Source organism: Schistocerca serialis, chromosome 1, assembly GCF_023864345.2.
Source record: "Schistocerca serialis cubense isolate TAMUIC-IGC-003099 chromosome 1, iqSchSeri2.2, whole genome shotgun sequence".
NCBI classification, from domain to species: Eukaryota; Metazoa; Arthropoda; class Insecta; order Orthoptera; family Acrididae; genus Schistocerca; species Schistocerca serialis.
The window spans coordinates 985,796,781-985,816,646 of record NC_064638.1 but is presented as its reverse complement, the minus strand read 5'-3'; the positions used below and the strand labels follow the sequence as shown (position 1 = coordinate 985,816,646).

The following is a 19,866-nucleotide window of genomic DNA, read 5'->3' as shown; positions in this document are numbered from 1 at the left end:
CTAAGTCTCATCTCTGCTCACAAGATACGCTGGCTAGGAAGACAAAATTTTCCACAGACAACGAGCTACACACCAGTGCAGATAACTGGTCGAAAGCATAGGCGGCTGGTTTCTTTGACGAGGATATTGAATAGATGATACAACGCTACGACAACACTCGAAGTTGGAGCGGCGACTACGTAGAGAAGTAGGTGGGAGGTGTACCTAACTGTTGCAAATAAAACGTTTCTGGTTTTCTCTGTGGTTTCCATTTCGTGACCGAAATTTCGGAACTTACTTTCAGGACAACCCTCGTACAACAGAATGTGGTGAGGGATGGGTAGGACTTGTCATGGCGGGTTCCCGGGTTCGATTCCCGGCGGGGTCAGGGATTTTCTCTACCTCGTGATGACAGGGTGTTGGGTGATGCTCTTAGGTTAGTTAGGTTTAAGTAGTTCTAAGTTCTAGGGGACTGATGACCATAGATGTTAAGTCCCATAGTGCTCAGAGCCATTTTTTTGAACTTGTCATGGTTCAACAGCAATTTAGAAAAGTTATGTCAGAATCAGGACACCTTCCATACAGGTATCAACGAAGCCGAATTCTCGACGATAAAGTATCTAGTTAGAAAGGTCGTTCAGTGACTATGCGCGTTGCATTCAATGAAAGAGTAAAGAAAGTGTTACCTGGCCCTCTCAAGGATTTTCATCGTCTTACGATGTTCAGACGATTATTATTTATATTTTATGTTTCTTAGATGATTTATTGATTCACATTTACAAACTATTAAGATGTAATATCAGTTATCGAAAATAAATTTTTAACGCTGCAGTAATAAACTTTGGGATCTAAAAGTACTCTAAAAGAAGTTATGGAGATTATGTTTACCTAATCAGATCTGAAGAGAGAAAGATCTCGGGCGAGCAGTTCCTTGACAAGAAAGTTATATAATCACCGCTTTTTTTTACAGATGACCCTAAATTGTAGCAGCATTAGACTGAAGTGCGAGAGACCAATGTTATAGCCACGGAGTAATTCTTGTTTTCGCTTACCTGCTGTTGCGAGCACCAACGATACTGGAATCGTAAGCGGAGCTGGCAGAGATGTCTTCGTCTGCGATGGCGCCGGACTCCATGCCCAATGGCGCCGTACAGTGATCTGCAGAAACAACAAGGCAGCGCGTCAGTTTTGAATTTGAATTATATCTCCAAGTAATGTCATACAGAGGGTGGGGTAGAAAAAGTGCCTGTTTTTCAAATGGTTAATACATTAGAAAAGCAGGCGTGAAAGTCAACCCCCCCCCCCCCTCCACCACTTCGGCAGAGACTGTGCTGTTAAATTAGCCACTGAGCAGGTAGGTGAATATTTAGTAGAGCATTTCTGCATCGGTGAATCTATAGTGATTAAACCATTTCTTTTCAAGCAACTGGCCACCGACCCACACGAAATTAATATTAATACCGAGGGAGGTGGCGCATTGGTTCACGGTCAGAACAGAGTAAGAATATCTATAGAGTGAGCACGGAGATACATAGAACAGAGTATCTGTGGTCAAAATATACTGCAGCCAAAGTCACGTGACAATGGTATGGAGTGATGTGATCCTGCAAATTTTGAATGTACAGGTTGATCCCGTCGAAAAATATAGTGCATTTTGCAGATGCTATTCGCATTCATCTCACAATCTACATGAAATATTTGGGATGTACTTGACAGTTGTCGTTGATTGCTGTTCCGGTTTCTGTAAACGTTTCCGTGAAGAGAAGTCAAATGGTTCAGATTTCTCACAGATGTTCCGTCATGCAGTAAGAGACACCAACAAGCATTTTATGTTGACACTGGATGCGTACATTTTACGTATACCGTTGTCATCATAATTTTTATACTTTTTACTTTCTTTTACACACCTTAAATTTGTTTTTTTTATGATTTTAGTGCTTTATATTCGTGAAATACGAATATTTTCCCCTAGAATAGCCATTTCTACTTTCATCAATATGTCCTCAACATAGTTGAGTGGCGTCTCTTCTACTTCTTCGCTCAATTATGTTAGATTTTGTGGTCTCTGTGATGCCTGACTGTAGAGCCTCGAATACACTCCCACTGTCGATATAATCAGACGTTTCTAAGAGGGGACCGTTCTATTAAGTCAAGACAGATCAAATGATACATGCTTCCAAAGAAAAAATAAATATATATTTTGTTGGAAGAAATAAACTAATGGAAAAAAATTGAATCAACAACGAGAGTTGTGCGACATAAATGAATGTTGGTAGGCGTGTTTCTTCATTTGATATCTTTTTAAATTTCACGCCAATCTCACTGAGTGGAGCAAGTGACGCCACTATGAGGATGCAAATCATGTTTACTTTAAATCCACACTATAACCGTCATGAGCGTTACTTACCTTCGAGATTGGACATGATGAGTTGTTGTCAGTCAAGAATGCTTTTAAAATTAAAATGACGCCATTATAAAGACCTCACTGAATTTGAACGAGGTCGTATAATAAGGCAACGAGAAGCTTCATTTTCCTTCTGTAATACTGGAGAAAAACTTCCCCTGAATATCGAAAACTGTTCATGATTTCTGGCAACAGTGGTCACGAAAATACGAGTATACGGTCGCAAGAAGGCCAGGGTCTGGACAGCCATGTGGCACTGCCGACAGGGAAGACCATTGTGTTCGGCGTACGGCTTTTGCTCATCGTGCCACATCTGCAGCAGCAATCTGAGCAATAGATAGCACCACAGTGACACAATGAACTGTTACAAATCGGTAGTTACAAGGAGAGCTCCGACCCAGTTAGTAGTTGATTGGTTAGTCATGAAAAGCGCGGACTATCGCGGGAGAATAACGTTTTTCTTTGGCTTTAAAGAAAACTGTTCAATCAGGACGGAGTATTCTTTGCGCGTCATTTCTCTTGGAGATATAGAATGCTTTCAGCAGTCTAAAGAAGTGGGAGCCCAGTGTAGAACGAGCTCCGAAGGAAGTTATAATTTACCGGTTTTAGTTGTGCTACAAGCTTCAAAGTGAATGCATATTTATTCCGGTGTGTTTTTTAGAAGGTACGGATTTTTAAATAATTTTGGCTAAGAGGAAAGACAGTAATTCCACGTGGCATATTGAGCAGATCGGTGACTAAAAACTTGAGTGCATTAGACACCTATAAACTTAATACTATGGCGAGTATTTTCATTCAAAAACAATCCGTGCTTAGTACCTGTTCAGATTTCGGGAAATACGACACCATAAACTCGCTAACGTGAATGAAAGGGTTTGTGCATGACTGTGTTAAGATTAGCAGTGAACGTGTACATTATCAGGGTTTAGAATATACTCAGCTTTGCCCGTATTTCCACCATTCATTCAAAATTAATACCTTTCCCTATAGTTACGTTGGTGCGAGCTGCAGTACGGAAGGTTTCTGCTCGCCTTTCCTACCGGCGATTTGCTGCAACGAGTTCACAGGTATCGTGCAGGTAACGGACGAAAGGAACCCCGCCGCCGCACTCTCTCAATCGTTGCTATTACGTGTCATATACACCATTCAGAGATTTCTCAGCCTCTGTCTGTTCTATTCGATAGGTAGTTAAACCATTCCACCATGTATACTGACTCACAATCGAATACTGGCGCTATTGACGTACATCAGTAGCAGACCGCATGCCATTCGTCTACCCGTATGCGACACCTCTTGACACACATCTGGCAGCGACGGCTCCGCAGCGCGTTTCACTAGTCGCGGACAACGGCGGCAGCGTCACGTGCAAGCATCGGCCCCTCTGGCAGGCGACGCACGTGTCCTGTCCACGTGGGGCGGCTGGCCTTAGCAGCAGCACATGCCTCGCCTCATGCTCACTTTGCATTAAGGGTGCAGCACGCTGGTCTTATCCGTACAGGAAGCTAGCGTGATGTTACACATGTTGGGTGTAGGTGCTGTGTCATTCTCACTTACAGTAGTTTTTAACCATGAAGTAATGACCACTTACCGCCGTGTTGAAGGCAGAGCTCAAGATTTAATGCGAATAGGACAGACAGCGTTATGTTATTTACAGGAAGCGCCAATGATTGGACCACTATTTTGAACTTAGCAGCCGGCCGCGGTGGTCTTGCGGTTCTAGGCGCTCAGTCCGGAACCGCGCGACTGCTGCGGTCGCAGGTTCGAATCCTGCCTCGGGCATGGATGTGTGTGATGTCCTTAGGTTAGTTAGGTTTAAGTAGTTCTGAATTCTAGGGGACTGATGACCACAACTGTTAAGTCCCATAGAGCTCAGAGCCATTTGAACTTAGCATTGAGTCCGAATTTCGCTCCATTATCTACGTTCCAGTCTTAAACTTATTATTTTATTGTAATGTTGAGACATCGGCACTTCTGTTAAAATGCACGTAGTGGATGCTCAGTTCCTTGTGATGACTCGATTCTGACGTCTTTTGCGTGTCGAGTTTAGTAGATAGCTGAAGAAAAGTGATTTCGTTCTCCCAGCAAGCGAGGAATCGTATTGTTCAGAACGTTGGACTCACTCTCAGGAAGTCGGCGGTTCAGGAACCTGTACGGTGGACCATAATTAGCTTTTCCTTGGATGCTTCAGGTAAACACCGGTTTCGTTTCTTCCAAATTCACACGATCCGATTACTTTGCTTATACTTCCCTCAGTCCATGCTTATTCCCCTGTCTTATGTCTCCAACATCTACGGGACATTAAACTATAATCTTCCGTTTCTTCCTTTCGTTTTTTTATCAGCCATCGACAGCTTCATTCCCGAGATCACCGAAAGAACTGCATTAAAATAGAGTGCGTTTTTGTCAGTTTTCTAACTACGACTTTCATTTCGTTAGGCAAGGCAACTTACGACTTAAGTATTTTTCGTTACCGTGTTATTTCAGTGCTTCACTGCATAAGCCATTTACCTCTCAGTTGCCTTTATTGTAAAACACTGAATAGCGTGCTACACATTGTGAGAATTTCCTTGCAGTTCTTGTATACCTATACGAGGTAGTTCAGCTAAGTTCTCACTTCAAATGTTTCTGAAGTCGTTCAAGATATCCTAATACGGATTCAATTGAGATGAATTTTAATTTATTTTTATTTATTTTACACGTCTATTTCCGTAGGACTAAACTGAGGAGCGAATCTCTATGGTCATGGAACGTGTCAGTACATGAAATTAGGTACAACAGAAAAATAATAATAGATGAAGTAACATATCTGTGAATCCTAAAAGCACAACAAGCTTTATATAAACCGTAAACATAAGAAGCAGCTTAATTTTTCAAGGAACTCCTCGACAGAATATAAGGAGTGCTCACGAGGTAACTTTCCACCTTAAATTTGAAAACAGGTGGAATACTGCTAAGAATTCCGGATTCTTATGGTAGCTTATTGAAAATGGATGCAGCAGAATATTGAACTCTTGGGAAGAAGCTGATATTGGTAACAAGAAATGACGTTAAAGAACATATAAACGCATAGGCTGCAGAAGGGCGGGTTGGTTGCTCACTACCCATTAAACAATCACTCCAACTACCTGGTAGGCTTCAGGTTGGTTGCCCCTTCACTCTGCAATAGTAGGTACTGGTTTAGCCGACAAAAGCAGCGTTGATGAAAATTCGTCTAAATACCTGCCACGCAAAGGTCAGATAACTCCAGTCCATGGGCAATAGCTAAAAGATAGTTAAACTAATGAACGTTCGGGATTCTTGAATGAGTCTTTTGAAAAAAAATATAAAAAAAATTCCTTTTTTGAGGGCTTTTTCTCTATAAAACAAAGAAAATGGTTATCAAGTCCTTATTTAATATACCGACATCAATTTTGTGTGTTACTCACTGTGTCTGTAACAAGTTCACACCCAAAATCAGCGAGAAGATATTTAGTCCGATCCGATACTTTGAATGTCCTAAACAACACGACTACTTGCGTGTTAACACAGTCACTCGTTCAGTAGACTCCTTGTAAAGAAGAGCTCGCCATAATGTCTCGCAGTCTGATAGAAACACGCCACTGGAGTTTATGTACGACTTGAAATGTTAACACGCGTATATCTCCTAAACTAAACTACATAAAAAGTTCAAACATTCACAAAATACTCAACACAGTAGTCACTTTTCGTCAGCGATACGAGATCCGATCAAACGGGCGAATTTCCTCGTCATAGTACAGAACTGAACAACATGATTTAACATGGGTATTTACCAGAAGACAGCTCTCGAGCGATTATATCGACTCAGAGACTTGAGGTTCAAAGCGCTACTGAAACTCACGGGAAATACTCAATCCCTATTGACTAGTATGTTAAGCAGCCAGTCAAATCATCTCGAGCTCCTCTATACCCGCAGTATTTTTAACGTCAGCCAGTCACATTACCATAAGTAATTTACACTAGACATTTCGTAATTCCGAAACTAAATAAAATTTTATGAACAAAATAGAATTTCTTTACACAAAATAAATTCCTAATAAACATTATACTCAACGCCTCTTCTGGTTGCTTTTTACTTAATCAAGCTCACTCGGACATACGTTACCAACTCCCTTGTTGCACAACAGTTTTGTCACGCATATATTTACATATTTTTAATACAATATCACATTCTCGCTTTCTGTATATCCTCCGCTCACTCGCTCATTCTCTTCAAAACACTCACACAACCAAAACACGACGAAATACTAATTTTACAAAGTACTTTTAACCCTTTCACGTCGGCGCCGCGATTGTTGCGTCCTACGCTGTGGACGAGCGCCAGGACCGCCCGGCCGTGACTGCTGTACGGCGCCTTTTTCGCGCTCCCCGCTGCGCTATGCTCGTAGTGTTATCACAATTACTGGACTTTATACTATACATTTATTCGGGAAAATATTTATACAAATCACACATGTTTTTGATATTGTGTGTCAGGTCTGTGCACAAATCCAAGTGTGGGGATGTCAATCGAACAGCTGGAGCAGCACGTGCACCTGATGAAGAAGCAGCTACAGTAGGTGTTTCATGTACGCCAGATTCTGGCGGTGACTCGCTTTCATCTTCAAAGTCACTACCCAGTATGAGAGAAAGAGCTTCCTCCACTGTATATTGCTTATCTACCGTATCACTTCTAGTACAAATTAACGTTAACAACACGTCACTTCAGATTAGAAACGAGGCGGAAAATGATCTGTGCAACTGAAGCATAACCAACTGTTTGAAACTGAATGCAACTGTTGTTAACTACAGCCGCTCAATGCTGCAAAGGTCAAACTTCAATACAAGTCGCGCGTAACACTAAGTGTGAAAAAGATCGATTAATATTTAATAGTACTTCTTGAGATTCATATAGAATATGTGTAACGTACTGCCTGTTGTAGTAACAGTTGGCACTATCGATGAACACGTTATAATCTCTAACTTATGTTCCACGATGCCAGCACGGTTTGGTAAAAATTTATATCTCCAAAAGTACTGAAGTTATTCAAAACGGTTCAAATGGCTCTGAGCACTACGGGACTTAACATCTGAGGTCATCAGTCCCCTAGAACTTAGAGCTAATTAAACCTAATTAACCTAAAGATATCACACACATCCATGCCTGAGGTAGGATTGACTGTAGCGCCTAGAACCGCTCTGCCACCTCGGCCGGCTACTGAAGTTATTGATTTGAAATTTTAGCAGTGTGGTTGTGTTATCCATGCAATTTGGTACACTAAGTGTGAAAAAGATCTATTAATATTTAATAGAACTTCTTCAGATTCATGGAGAATATGTGTAACTTATTGCAAGTAGCATTAGTCAAGTACACGGCTCGCCCGGACCAGTAGCCAGCGTCTGCTGTGCGAGCGTGAGAAACAAATTCTGCTCTCCTCCCAGCTCCACGGCAAGCTACGCTTTCAACGCTAGACAATAACTCGTGATAATCTGCAACGTTACACACTCACCATGAACCGAGAATTACTTTGAAGTACATTTGAGGTTCACATAACGGCCAAATTGTTACCACAACGTAACTATAACTAAACAACAAAGTTAATTACTCATGGATTCTTAACAAAATTTTGAATGCTTAAGAGCTAACTGAAAGATAAAAATTACGAAACGCTTAACTCTGTTACAGTATTACGATGAACCCAAACATTTAAAGAAAAGATTTTTCGTTGCGGCGAAATCTTCTCACGAAATTTCAATCACCAACTTTCTCCTCCCAATGCGAAAATATTTTGTTGGCGCCGACCTACATGGGAGAAAAGATCATCATAATGAAATAAGGGAAATCAGAGGTCGCACGGGAAGACATAGGAGTTGGCTTTTTTCGTGCGTTGTTCGAGATTGGAATGATAGTGAATTATTGTGAAGCTAGTTCGATGAGCTCTCTGCCAGCCGCTTAAATTGTGATTTGCAGAGTATCAATGTAGATGTAGATGTACGGCTTCCGGCCGAATAGCGACTGGAACGCAATACAGCCGCTACTCTGCGTGGCATGCATTCGACAGGACCTTAGCGGGTTTCACACCATATCTGCCACCAGATGTAATCACATACTATACAGGGTGGTCCATTGATAAAGAGCGGGCTACATATCTCACGAAATAAGCGTCAAACGAAAAAACTACAAAGAACGAAACTTGTCTAGCTTGAAGGGGGAAACCAGATGGCGCTATGGTTGGCCCGCTAGATAGTGCTGCCATAGGTCAAACGGATATCAACCGCGTTTTTTTTAAATAGGAACCACAAAGCGAAAAATGTGGTCCAACTGAAAAATTCGTATCTCTTTACGTACTACACGAATATGTAATAGAAAATGGGGGTTCCCATTTTTAAAAAAAAAACACGGTTGATATCCGTTTGACCTATGGCACCGCCATCTAGCGGGCCAACAATAGCGCCTTCTGGTTTCCCCCTTCAAGCTAGACAAGTTTCGTTCTTTGCGGTTTTTTCGTTTGACGCTTATTTCGTGAGATATTTGGCCCGGTCACGATCAATGGACCACCCTAAATACAGAGCGCTTCACAGCTCATGTTAGACACTTATAGAGGATGTAGAGGGGACTTAGTACATCAAATTTTATACAGGAATTGATGTCCGGAAACGTAATCCAACGACGCTACAGAGCGTCAAAGTCACAGGCGCCGTTGCGTGTAGATGTATGTATGCACAGGATGACTCAGTGGTGATGTTGCTAACTATCAAGGATGATGTAGACAGATAAATATATCAATTTGAGTTAACGGTCACTGATTCAGAAACGAACGAGTCGGTAGTTATAAGTGGAAACCTTTCAGATGCCTCTGACAGTGGAATAAACGTACTATTGTTGTTGTTGCTAAGATTGTACGGTACGCACTTTCAGAGGTGGTAGTATAGACCAAAACAAGGAAAAAGTATCACAAGGAAAAAGTATCCAGTGAACAAAGGCTCTAAAATGCATACTTGAGGAGCTATGAGCACTATTTCGTCTTCCTAATGTGAAACACATCTCGGCATCTCCTCTATTGAATGAGTGCTCAGAGCTCTTAAGGGATGCATTTTAGATCAAATGCTTACTAGACATTTTTTCTTGTTTTGATCCATACTACCATCTCTGAAAGTTATCTGCCCTACAGTCTTAGCCACAACGGTACCGGTACACGTTTTGCACTGTCGAAGGTAACTGAAAGATTTTCGCTTATAATTTTCGATAATGATTATGATGTTTAGTTTGTGGGGCGGTTATCAGCGCCCGTACAAATTCCCAACCTTTGCTGAGTCCAATCTTGCCACTGTCATGAATGATGATGAAATGATGAAGACAACACAAACACATAGTCATCTCGAGGAAGGTGAAAATCCCTGAACCCGCCGAAGAATCGAACCCGGGACCCCGTGCTCGGGAAGTGAGTACGCGACCGCGAGAGCACGAGCTGCGGACTACAATTTTCGACTCGTTCATTTCCGGGACATGGACCCAGATCTTAACTTGATAGAGAGAGTGCGAGAGAGAGACAGAGAGAGAGAGTGGAGGGTGGGGGGTGAGAGAGATAGCTCAACCGGCGCTACAAATACGATACGCAGAAATATTTGACAGTTACGTATACGATGAAATGTGGTAACCCCTTGAAAATTGCAATACAACAGAAATACGCTTATCGGCTGAATGTAAAACTCCCGAATAAACATTCAAAAATAGCAGCGTGCTGGTACAATAATATCTAAGATGTCTTTACAAATAACAGTATGAATTCGCGTAAATTACAGGCCGGTGGTAGTGTGCTCGAAGCTGGCTCCCGAGAGTGTCTCAGACGTGTTTCATCGAGTTTGTAAATTTAATGATCAAGCCTTCAGCGTGAGTCCTCATCAGGCTCTACAATCTACAAACCACTGTAGCACGATATTGTTACGCTGTTGGAAGTTACATCTACGAATGAAAAAGTTTAAAGAAAGGCAGCTTGTTTTGTATTATCGAAAAATACAGGCGAGAGTGCTACGGGTGTAATACACGATGTTCTACATCTACATGATTACTCTGCAATCCATAAATAAGTGTGTGACACAGGGCGCGTCGAACCTCCCTTAAGCTTCTTCTTTACTGTTCCACTGCTGAGTAACGCTCTGGTTTCTCTTATTTCGTTATGCTAAACAATTCTCTATATGTAGGTGGGCGCCAACAAAATATTTTCGCACTCTGAGGAGAAAATTCGTGTTTGAAAAACGCCTTTGTTTTAGTGACTGCCAACCAAATTCGTTTATCACACCTGTAGCAATCTCTTCCCTATTTCGCGTTAAACATAACGAGCTGCCCTTCTTTGAACTTTTTCGTTGTCCTCTATCAATCGTATCTGATGCGGATCCCTCACCGCACCGCAATATTCCTGAAGAGGGCGGAGAAGCGTAGCGTAAGCTGTCTCTTTTGAAAACTGTTAGTGTCGTTGGTTTGCTTTCCCCACAACGCTATCTATGTGATCCTTCCAATTTAAGTTATTTGTAATTGTAAGCCGTAACTATTTAACGGATTTTACAACCTTTAGACTTGTGTCATTTACCGTGTAACTAAAATTTAGCTCATTCATTTCAGTTATCATAAGGATGACTTCACACTTTTCTTGATTCAGAGTCAAGTTCTGTTTTATGCACCTCACAGATATGTTGTTTAAATCATTTTGGAAATCGTTTTCATCATCTGATGACTTTTCATGACAGTAAATGACAACATCTTCTGCAAACAATCTAAGAGGGCTGCTGAGATTGTCTTCTAAATCGCTTATGTCGATCAGGAACAACAGAGGGCCTACAAAACTTCCTTGGAAACGTCAGATATTTCTTCTGTTTTACCCGATGTCTTTCCGCCAATTATTATGAACTGCGATTTTTCTAACAGGAAATCACGAGTGCAGTCACACAACTGAGACGACACGCCGTAGGAACGCAATTTAATTAAAAGTCGACTGTGCGGAACGGTGTCAAAAGTTTACTGGAAGTCCAAATATATGGAATCACTTCGACGTCCCATGTAGATAGCACTCATTACATAGGGAGAATAAAGAGCTGGTTGTGTTTCGGAAGAACGACATTTTCTGTATCCATGCCTGCTATTTGCCAATAAATCGTTTTCTTCGAGGTGGTTAATAATGTTCGAGCACAGTATATGTTCCAAAATTTTACTGCAAATCGACGTTAGTAAAATGCGTCTGTAATTTATCGGACTGCTCCTATTTCCTTTACTGGGTATTTGCGTGACTTGTGCAAATTTTCAGTTTTTTGGTACGAATCTTCCTACGAGAGAGTGGTTGCATATGATTGCTAAGTACTCTGAAAGGAATTTGACTGGTATCCAAACTGGCCCGGAAGCTTTGCCTTTCTTAAGTGTTTTGAGTTGATTTGTTACACAGAGGATATCTACTTCTAAATTACTCAAGTTGGCAGTTGTTTTTGATTCTAATTCTAGAGTATTTACTTCATCGTGTAAAGGAATTTCGGAAAACAGTGTTTAGTAAATCTGTTCTAGTAGCACTGGCATCGGTAACATCATCATTGTTATCGTGCAAAGAATTTGTTGCTACTGTCACTGTCTTGAGAGATATCAAGCATGAAGGGATGCAGATAGTCCACAGTTACCGTGAAAGTCCAAGTGAATGTCCCACGTATCATAATACTGCCGGTCCTGCGTCGGTGGCGTTGTGCTTGTTTTGGGTAGGCGTTTGCCTCTGCGATGGCGTACTGGACGTGTAATGTTACAAGAGACGTGATTCATCCGACCGGGAGAGAAATTTCCATTAATCCACGGTCTACTGTCCTCTGACAACTGCACTGGTAATAAGTGATGCCTTTGGGTTAACGTCAGTACACCGAGGGTTCGTCTGCTACAGCTTCGTATTGAACATAGTGCGCTGAATGGTATGCTCCGAAAGAACTTCTCCTGCACCACCAATGTACTATCTTCAGATCATCCACAGATCATCTCCAGTCGTGTTTAACGGAGCTAGCGACACTCCGACTACACTTCAATGTGGATCTCGTTCTCATGTGGAACCACTCCGGTTCGAAAAGTGGATCGTAATTTTGTATTTTTGTTTTACGTTAACAATTTCAGTTTGTACGTACAACTTCCATTCATGTTCTACTCCGAAATTCGCAGTTAGGTTAACGTGGGACTGTTGTATCTACTGCTGGTTGTATGGTCATTGCATCCCAAACCCATAATAAATAAATAAATAACAACAGGAAAAGCCTTTTCAACTCCCACATTTTTTTGATGAGGCATCGACGTCCAATACTTACTCGTCCTTCTGCCACATTACAATGATGATCACGACATTGGCATGCGAGCAGCCTATCGCCTTCGCCGTTTCCGAGAGACCCGTCCCCAAACGCCAGGCGACAACAATCAGCCCTTTGTCAAAGTCTGTTATGTAAATGGGTCTCCACATTCGCGGCTCGTAACGTCGCTCGATTGATTACCCACAACTTTGGAATCTTTTCGTTAACACGTAACGTTATTGTGCAGGATTTACCCGAAGGCATTCTCTGATAGCATCGATGTTAGGATAAAGGTAAGTTTAGCTCCGCATTTTTGGCGCGCCATTTGGGTTTAGGTAGATACACTGGTGGAAAAAAAATCGTACCACCAAAAAATAACTAACTTCCAGAGACGGAAGACCTCTTACGCGGAAGCTCCCTCCCTTGTGGCCCTTGCAGCAGGGGTGACCTTGTCACAACAAGCGCAATTCTGCTCGGTCTTCTGTTTTGATTCTGCATTGACGACATTCATGTATTTCTCCACACTTAACAAATTTTGATGACTTCGTGCATTAGCGTGCAACATTTCACGGTTCACGAGTTGCTTGTACTGAAATAACTATTGAACAGAATCGTTTCAGTTCATACGTCGTCTGTTGTTTTTCGGTCAGTCCTCACTCCTGTTGCTATCTGTGTTCGTGGCAGCCATGGTATGATTTTCGGGATGCCACTTAAGATTTTTCAGATTAGTTTCGGTCTAGCTTTGGGGAAACTGAAGCATGGTATCCCTTCTTTTTCGTCCATATATGTTTCGGTGACATAATCGTATGTAGACACGAAGAGCAACCTCAGTCTTTTTCCCACCCGCCTGCTTAGCTGTGAACGGATGTGTGTAATTTTCTTTCAGGTAGGCCTTATTGCATATCTCCGGGTATGGCAGAATAATGGGAGGCAGCTTTCTTGTTCGTTGTTGATGCTGTTGAGCTCTGACTTTAGTAGTTTTTGCGTCTGGTTCGGTGTCAGCTGAATTAATTTGACGTTGTACACTCATGCTCATAAATTAAGGATAACGGTGATACATGGTGAAACAACGCTCTGGTGGACGGTTTTCGGGTTTAAATCACCTAGGGGTATAACCATGTGGTGCATTTTACCCACGGTCGTCGCACGATGGCGCTGGCAGCAGTCCACATACGCAGAGCCGTGTTGGTGCATGTCAGAGTGCAGTGCCGCGAGTAAGTGTGCAGATGTTTTCAGACATGCTAATGGTGACTGTGTGTTGAAAATCGCTCAAAGAACATATATTGATGACGTTATGACGGGCAGAATACTAGGGCGACTGGAGGCTGGTCAAACACAGAAGGTCTTGGCATGATCCCTCCGTGTACCACAAAGTGTGACCTCGAGATTATGGCAACGATTCCAGCAGACAGGAAACGTGTCTAGGCGCTACAGTACGGGACGTCCACAATGTGCAACACGACAAGAAGGCCGATATCTCAACATCAGTGCCCGCAGCCGGCCACGGGGTACTGCAGGTAGCCTTGCTCGGGACCTTACTGCAGCCACTGGAACAACTGTCTGCAGACACACAGTCTACAGACGACTGAACAGACATGGTTAATTCGCGCGGAGACCTGCAAGATGCATTCCACTGACCCCTGGTCACCTGAGAGCCCGTAAAGCCTGGTGTCAAGAACACGATACTTGGTTATTGGAACAGTTATGTTCACGGACGAGTCCAGGCATAGTCTGAACAGCGATTCTCGCCGCGTTTTCATCTGGCGTGAACCAGGAACCAAATACCAACCCCTTAATATCCTTGAAATGGACCTGTATGGAGGTCGTGGTTTGATGGTGCGAGGTGGGATTATGATTGGTGCACATACACCCCTGCATGTCTTTGACAGAGGAACTGTAACAGGTCAGGTGTATCGGGACGTCATTTTGCACCAGTATGTCCGCCTTTTCAGGGGTGCAGTGGTTCCACCTTCCTCCTGAAGGATGATAACGCACGGCCCCACCGAGCTGCCATCGTGGAGGAGTACTTTGAAACAGAAGATATCAGGCGAATGGAGTGGTCTGCCTGTTCTCCAGACCTAAACCCCATCGATCACGTCTGGGAAGCTCTCAATCGACGAATTGCTGCACTTCTACAAACCCCTACGACACTTCAGGAGCTCTGACAGGCACTGGTGCAAGAATGGGAGGCTATACCCCAGCAGCTGCTCGACCACCTAATCCAGAGTATGCCAACCCGTTGTGTGGTCTGTGTGCGTGTGCATGGTAATCATATCCCATCTGATGTCGGGGTACAAGCGCAGGAATCAGTGGATTTTTTTAGCACACGTGTTTCGAGACGGTTTTCTCAACTTATCGCCAATACCGTGGTCTTACAGATCTGTGTCGTGTGTGTTCCCTATGTGCTTATGCTATTAGCGCCAGTTTTGTATAGTGCCACGTTATGTGGCACCATATTCTGCAATTAACCTTAATTTATTAACAAGAGTGTAGTTGCTTTTTTGGTACTAGTAGACTTCTCTTAGCCAGGAATGCCCTTTTTGTCATTGCTAATCTGCTTTTGGTTTCCTCCTTGCTCCGTCCGCCATTGTTTATTTTGCTGCCTCGGTAGTAGAATTCCTTCATCTACTTTGTGACCGTCATTCCTAACGTTAGTTTCTCGGTGTTCTCATTTCTGCTACTTCCCAAAACTTTCGTCCTTTTCCGATTTACTCTCAATTCATATTCTGTACTTTTTAGACTGTTAATTCCATTCTTCTTCACTTTCACTGTGAATATCAATGTTATAAGAGAATCGTATCATTGATATCCTTTTACCTTTCACCTGAATCTTTCTTTTATTTCCATCATTGCTTCTTAGATGTACAGATAGAACAGTAGGGACGAAACACTACATTCCTGTCGTACAACGCTTTTAATCCGAGCACTTCGTTCTTGGTCGTCCAGTCTTACTATTCCTCTTATTTCTCGTACGTACTGTATATTTCCCGCCTCTCTCTATAGCTTACCTCTGTTTTTCTCAGAATTTCTACCATCTTGCACCATTTTACAATTCGAACACTTTTTCCAGGTCGACAAATCCTACGAACGTGTCTTGATTTTCCTTCAGTCTTGCTTCCATTATCAACCACAACGTCAAAATTGCCTCTCTGGTGCATTTACCTTTCCTAAAGCCAAACTGATCATAGTCCAACACAGCCTCAATTTCCTCTTCCATTCTTCTGTATACTATTCTTGTCAGCAACTTGGATGCACGAGTTGTCAAGCCGATTGTGCTGTAATTCTCCCATTTGTCAACTGTTAGGAATTATGTGGACGAAAGTAAGAGCGTACATCGCGGCACTCATACATTATACACATCAGCCTGAATAGTCGTTTTGTTGCCACTTCCTCCAATGATTTTATAAATTCTGATGGAATGTTATATATCCGTTCTACTTTATTTGATTTTCAATCTTACAAATCTCTTTTAAATTGTGATTCTAATACTGGATCCTAACTCTTCTAATTCTACTCTTGTCTTTTTTTGTATCACATCAAACAACTTTTCCCCCTCACAGACGCCTTCGATGTATTCTTTCCACGTATCCGCTTTCTCCTCCGCATTTAACGGTGGAGTTCCCTTTGCACTCTTAATGTTACTACCCACCCATCCGCTGTCTCCTGTTCATTTCACAGCGGAATTTTCTTTGCACTCTTAGTGTTACTACCCTTGCTTTTAAGTCTTGAGTCTTCTATATGCTGTGTCAGTCCTCCCGACAGTCATTTACTCTTCGATTTCTTCACATTTTTCATACAATAATTTTGTCTTGGCTTCCCTGAAATTCCTATTAACTTCATTCTTTAGCGTCCTGTATTTCTTTATTCCTGAATGTCGCTGAACGATTTTGTACTTCCTTTTTTCATCGGTCAGCTGAAGTGTTTCTTGTGTTATCCATGGTTTCTTCGCAGTTACCTTCCTTATACCTTTGTTTTTCTTTCCAACTTCTGTGACTGCCCTTACTAGAGGTGTCCACTCCCCTTCACCAGTATTGCCTACTGAGCTATTCCTTATTGTAGAATCTATAGCCTTAGGGACCTTCAAGAGTGTCTCTTCTGCGTCTACAGCTACAAAAATATCTGCAAGCCACAGTACGGTGTGTGGCGGTGGGTACCTTGTACCAGTACTAGTCATTCACTTTCCTGCTCCACTCGTAAAAAGAGCGAGGGACAGACGACTGTATATATGCCTCCATATGAGCCCTCATTTCGCTTTCCTGATGTTCGTGGTCCTTAAGCGCTTTGTATTTTGGTGCAGTAGAATCGCTTGACAGTCAATTTCAAATGCCGGTTCTCAAAATTTTCTCAAGTGCTTTGTACATCCGTATCCCACTTCTTCGCGTATTAATTCTTCCTGACTGATCTGAATTGTATAAACTGACTAAACGAACGCGAGTAATCATCCAAAACCACACTTAAATTGAACGGTAGAATCGACTTTTGATACCCAAAATTGATTCAAGTCAGTACTCGTGACTCCAGGTTGTCACACTATTGTGCATTCAGGTGTACTGGGTTTGTAGCTCTACTCTTGTTTTTAATTCTCTGCAAACATCGCTAAATGAGAATGTTCCAATTCTGGGAGAGAAAATCTTTTCGATCGTGAAGTTTTACCCTTACTTCCTCTTTTCCACCACATAAAATGGGATTTTCTCTTTGTACTGATGCATGTTAAGGTGGGACGACTGTGCTCTTTATGGCGAAACTAAATGTATAATTGGCAAGTCGTCACAGGTCTTCTTTGTCCACGGACAAACAGTAAATTACTCTTGATGTTCCGGGAAGCTAGGGCTCAAATGGCTCTGAGCACTATGGGACTTAACTTCTGAGGTCATCAGTCCCCTAGAACTTAGAACTACTTAAACCTAACTAACCTAAAGACATCACACACATCCATGCCCGAGGCAGGATTCGAACCCGCGACCGTAGCGGTCACGCTGTTCCAGACTGACGCGCCTAGAACCGCACGGCCAGGGAAGCTAAGGGAGGTGGCGTTCTTGACAAAGGGGGGGGGGGGGGGGGACGTATGACAAACACGTATACTGCCTATGTTGTGCTAGGTATCAGTGTGTTAGGGAGTTAGACCGGGCCCTTTGTGGTCTTCGGTAAGGCCGGTGTGCGGAAGATGCAAAGAAAAGAGTCAGGACACTATTTCGCTATCGCCCAGATAGTGACAAAGCATTTTGCGATGACTACTGCCACTGGCAGCCAGAGTGTAGCGTTCAGCCACTACCGTGCTACCATGCAGAGAGGTTGGATGCACTTCAAGTCAAACAGTTCTGCCTTCAACAGCATTCCCTCCATGTGGGAGCTGATTCGGCACTGTTCAAATCTCGTTACACTACGCTCGGTCATGATCAAACCCGTCAAAACATCCTGAGCAACTTGCAAACCCGACCGAAATGGCCGTGCGGTTCTCGGCGCTGCATTCTTGAACCGAGCGACCGCTCCGGTCACCGAGCGAGGTGGCGCAGTGGTTAGACACTGAACTCACATTCGGGAGGACGACGGTTCAATCCCGCGTCCGGCCATCCTGATTTAGGTTTTCCGTGATTTCCCTAAATCACTCCAGGCAAATGCCAGGATGGTTCCTCTGAAAGGGCACGGCCGACTTCCTTCCCCATCCTTCCCTAATCCGATGAGACCGATGACCACACTGTCTGGTCTCCTTCCCCTAAAACAACCAACCAACCAACCGCTCCGGTCGCAGGATCGAATCCTGCCTCGGGCACAGAAGTGTGTGATGTCCTTAGGTTAGTTAGGTTTAATTAGTTCAAAGTTCTAGGCGACTGATGACCTCAGAAGTTAAGTCGCATCGTGCTCAGAGCCATTTGAACCAGCCAACTTGCAAACGCCGTCAGAGGAAATCCTCTTACAATAATTTAATTCGACGTGGCAGAGAGGACAATTTACCAGCTCATGAAGGAAAGAGACTTTGATGTATCTCCTCAAACCAGGAAAGGGGCACAAAGTGTCCCAGTAGTTACCAGAGCTCTACCCTAACGATAAGTGTAGGAAAGACCTTGGAGCGAATAGGCAACCATCGTCTGGTTTGGACATTAGACAGGCAGCTCCTTAGCCGCTCTGAGTGTGGATTCAGGATGTCGATCGACTGTCGATAACCTGAAACTACTAGAAGCGCTACCCAGGAGGTTTTTCTACGTAACATTATTATGTAGCAATATTCTTTGACATCAGTAACGCGTACGACACTACTTGGAGGCACAATATTTTAGGACAGATCCACTAATGGGGCTTAGGCGGCCAAATCCTAGTATTTATTCGGTCCTTTATTATCTAAACGCTCTGTCAGGTACCGAGTGGCGTGCTGTCAGCACTGAGCCTGAGAATGGTGTTCATAAGGGAAATATTTTCAGTGGTGGTTTGCCATAGCCGTATACAGTATAACATCTATGTTAAGGTGTCCTTTGCCATGCTCGTTATTTGTGGACTATTTTGTGGGTTTTGTTTCTCCTTCACAGGCTGCGAGAACGTCTCGTAAGTTACAAATTACAGTGAAGTTAGAGGAATGGGCTACATTCCAATTTTCTGCAGGTAAGTGTGTGTGCGATTTAACTGTAATCGTTCTCATCGTGTTTTAAATGTAGCCTTGTCAGACTTACTAATGAGGGGCGCCATTCCACATTTTAAGGATCCGGTGAAATTTGTGGGCCTGAATTTTTATTCAGAACTGTCGTACCTATCACACCTAGAGGACTTCAAGACATTCAGATAGCGCTTGATATCTCAAAGAGCCTTACCCACGTCTTGGGAAAAGAGGCTTGACTTCTCTGCCGAATGAGCACAGTCCTGATGCACGCGCAGTTGTTTCGGAGCACACAGTTCATCATACAATGTTGAAATTGGAGCTCCGCAGAAGGCCACCCCTACCTGTTCACATGTTGACGCAGTGACATCGTCAATTACGATTGTAGTGGCCACGGGACTATCGGAATTCGACCGTCAATCAATGCAAATGTCTCCGATCTTCGGGTGAATCATAGTTTTGCTACACTAAGTCGATGATCGTTTCCAAAACACCGTCAACGAGGTGAGCGGTGGCTCGTAACGTGCAGCGCGCCACGGAAGCCGGCTGGTGGGAGCAATATTATGCTATAGAAGACATTCTCCTGCGCTTGCATGGG

General features: G+C 43.1%; 1 protein-coding gene across 1 annotated transcript in view; it reads right to left on the bottom strand.

Annotated features, from left to right (window-relative positions):
* Nucleotides 1–19,866, bottom strand: part of LOC126412947 (discoidin domain-containing receptor 2-like) — an 813,081-nt gene that overhangs the window by 277,668 nt on the left and 515,547 nt on the right. The window contains exon 4 of the mRNA XM_050082842.1: nucleotides 1,032–1,137. Within this exon, the coding sequence (XP_049938799.1) occupies nucleotides 1,032–1,137 (106 nt within the window). The remainder of the gene's footprint in view (nucleotides 1–1,031; nucleotides 1,138–19,866) is intronic.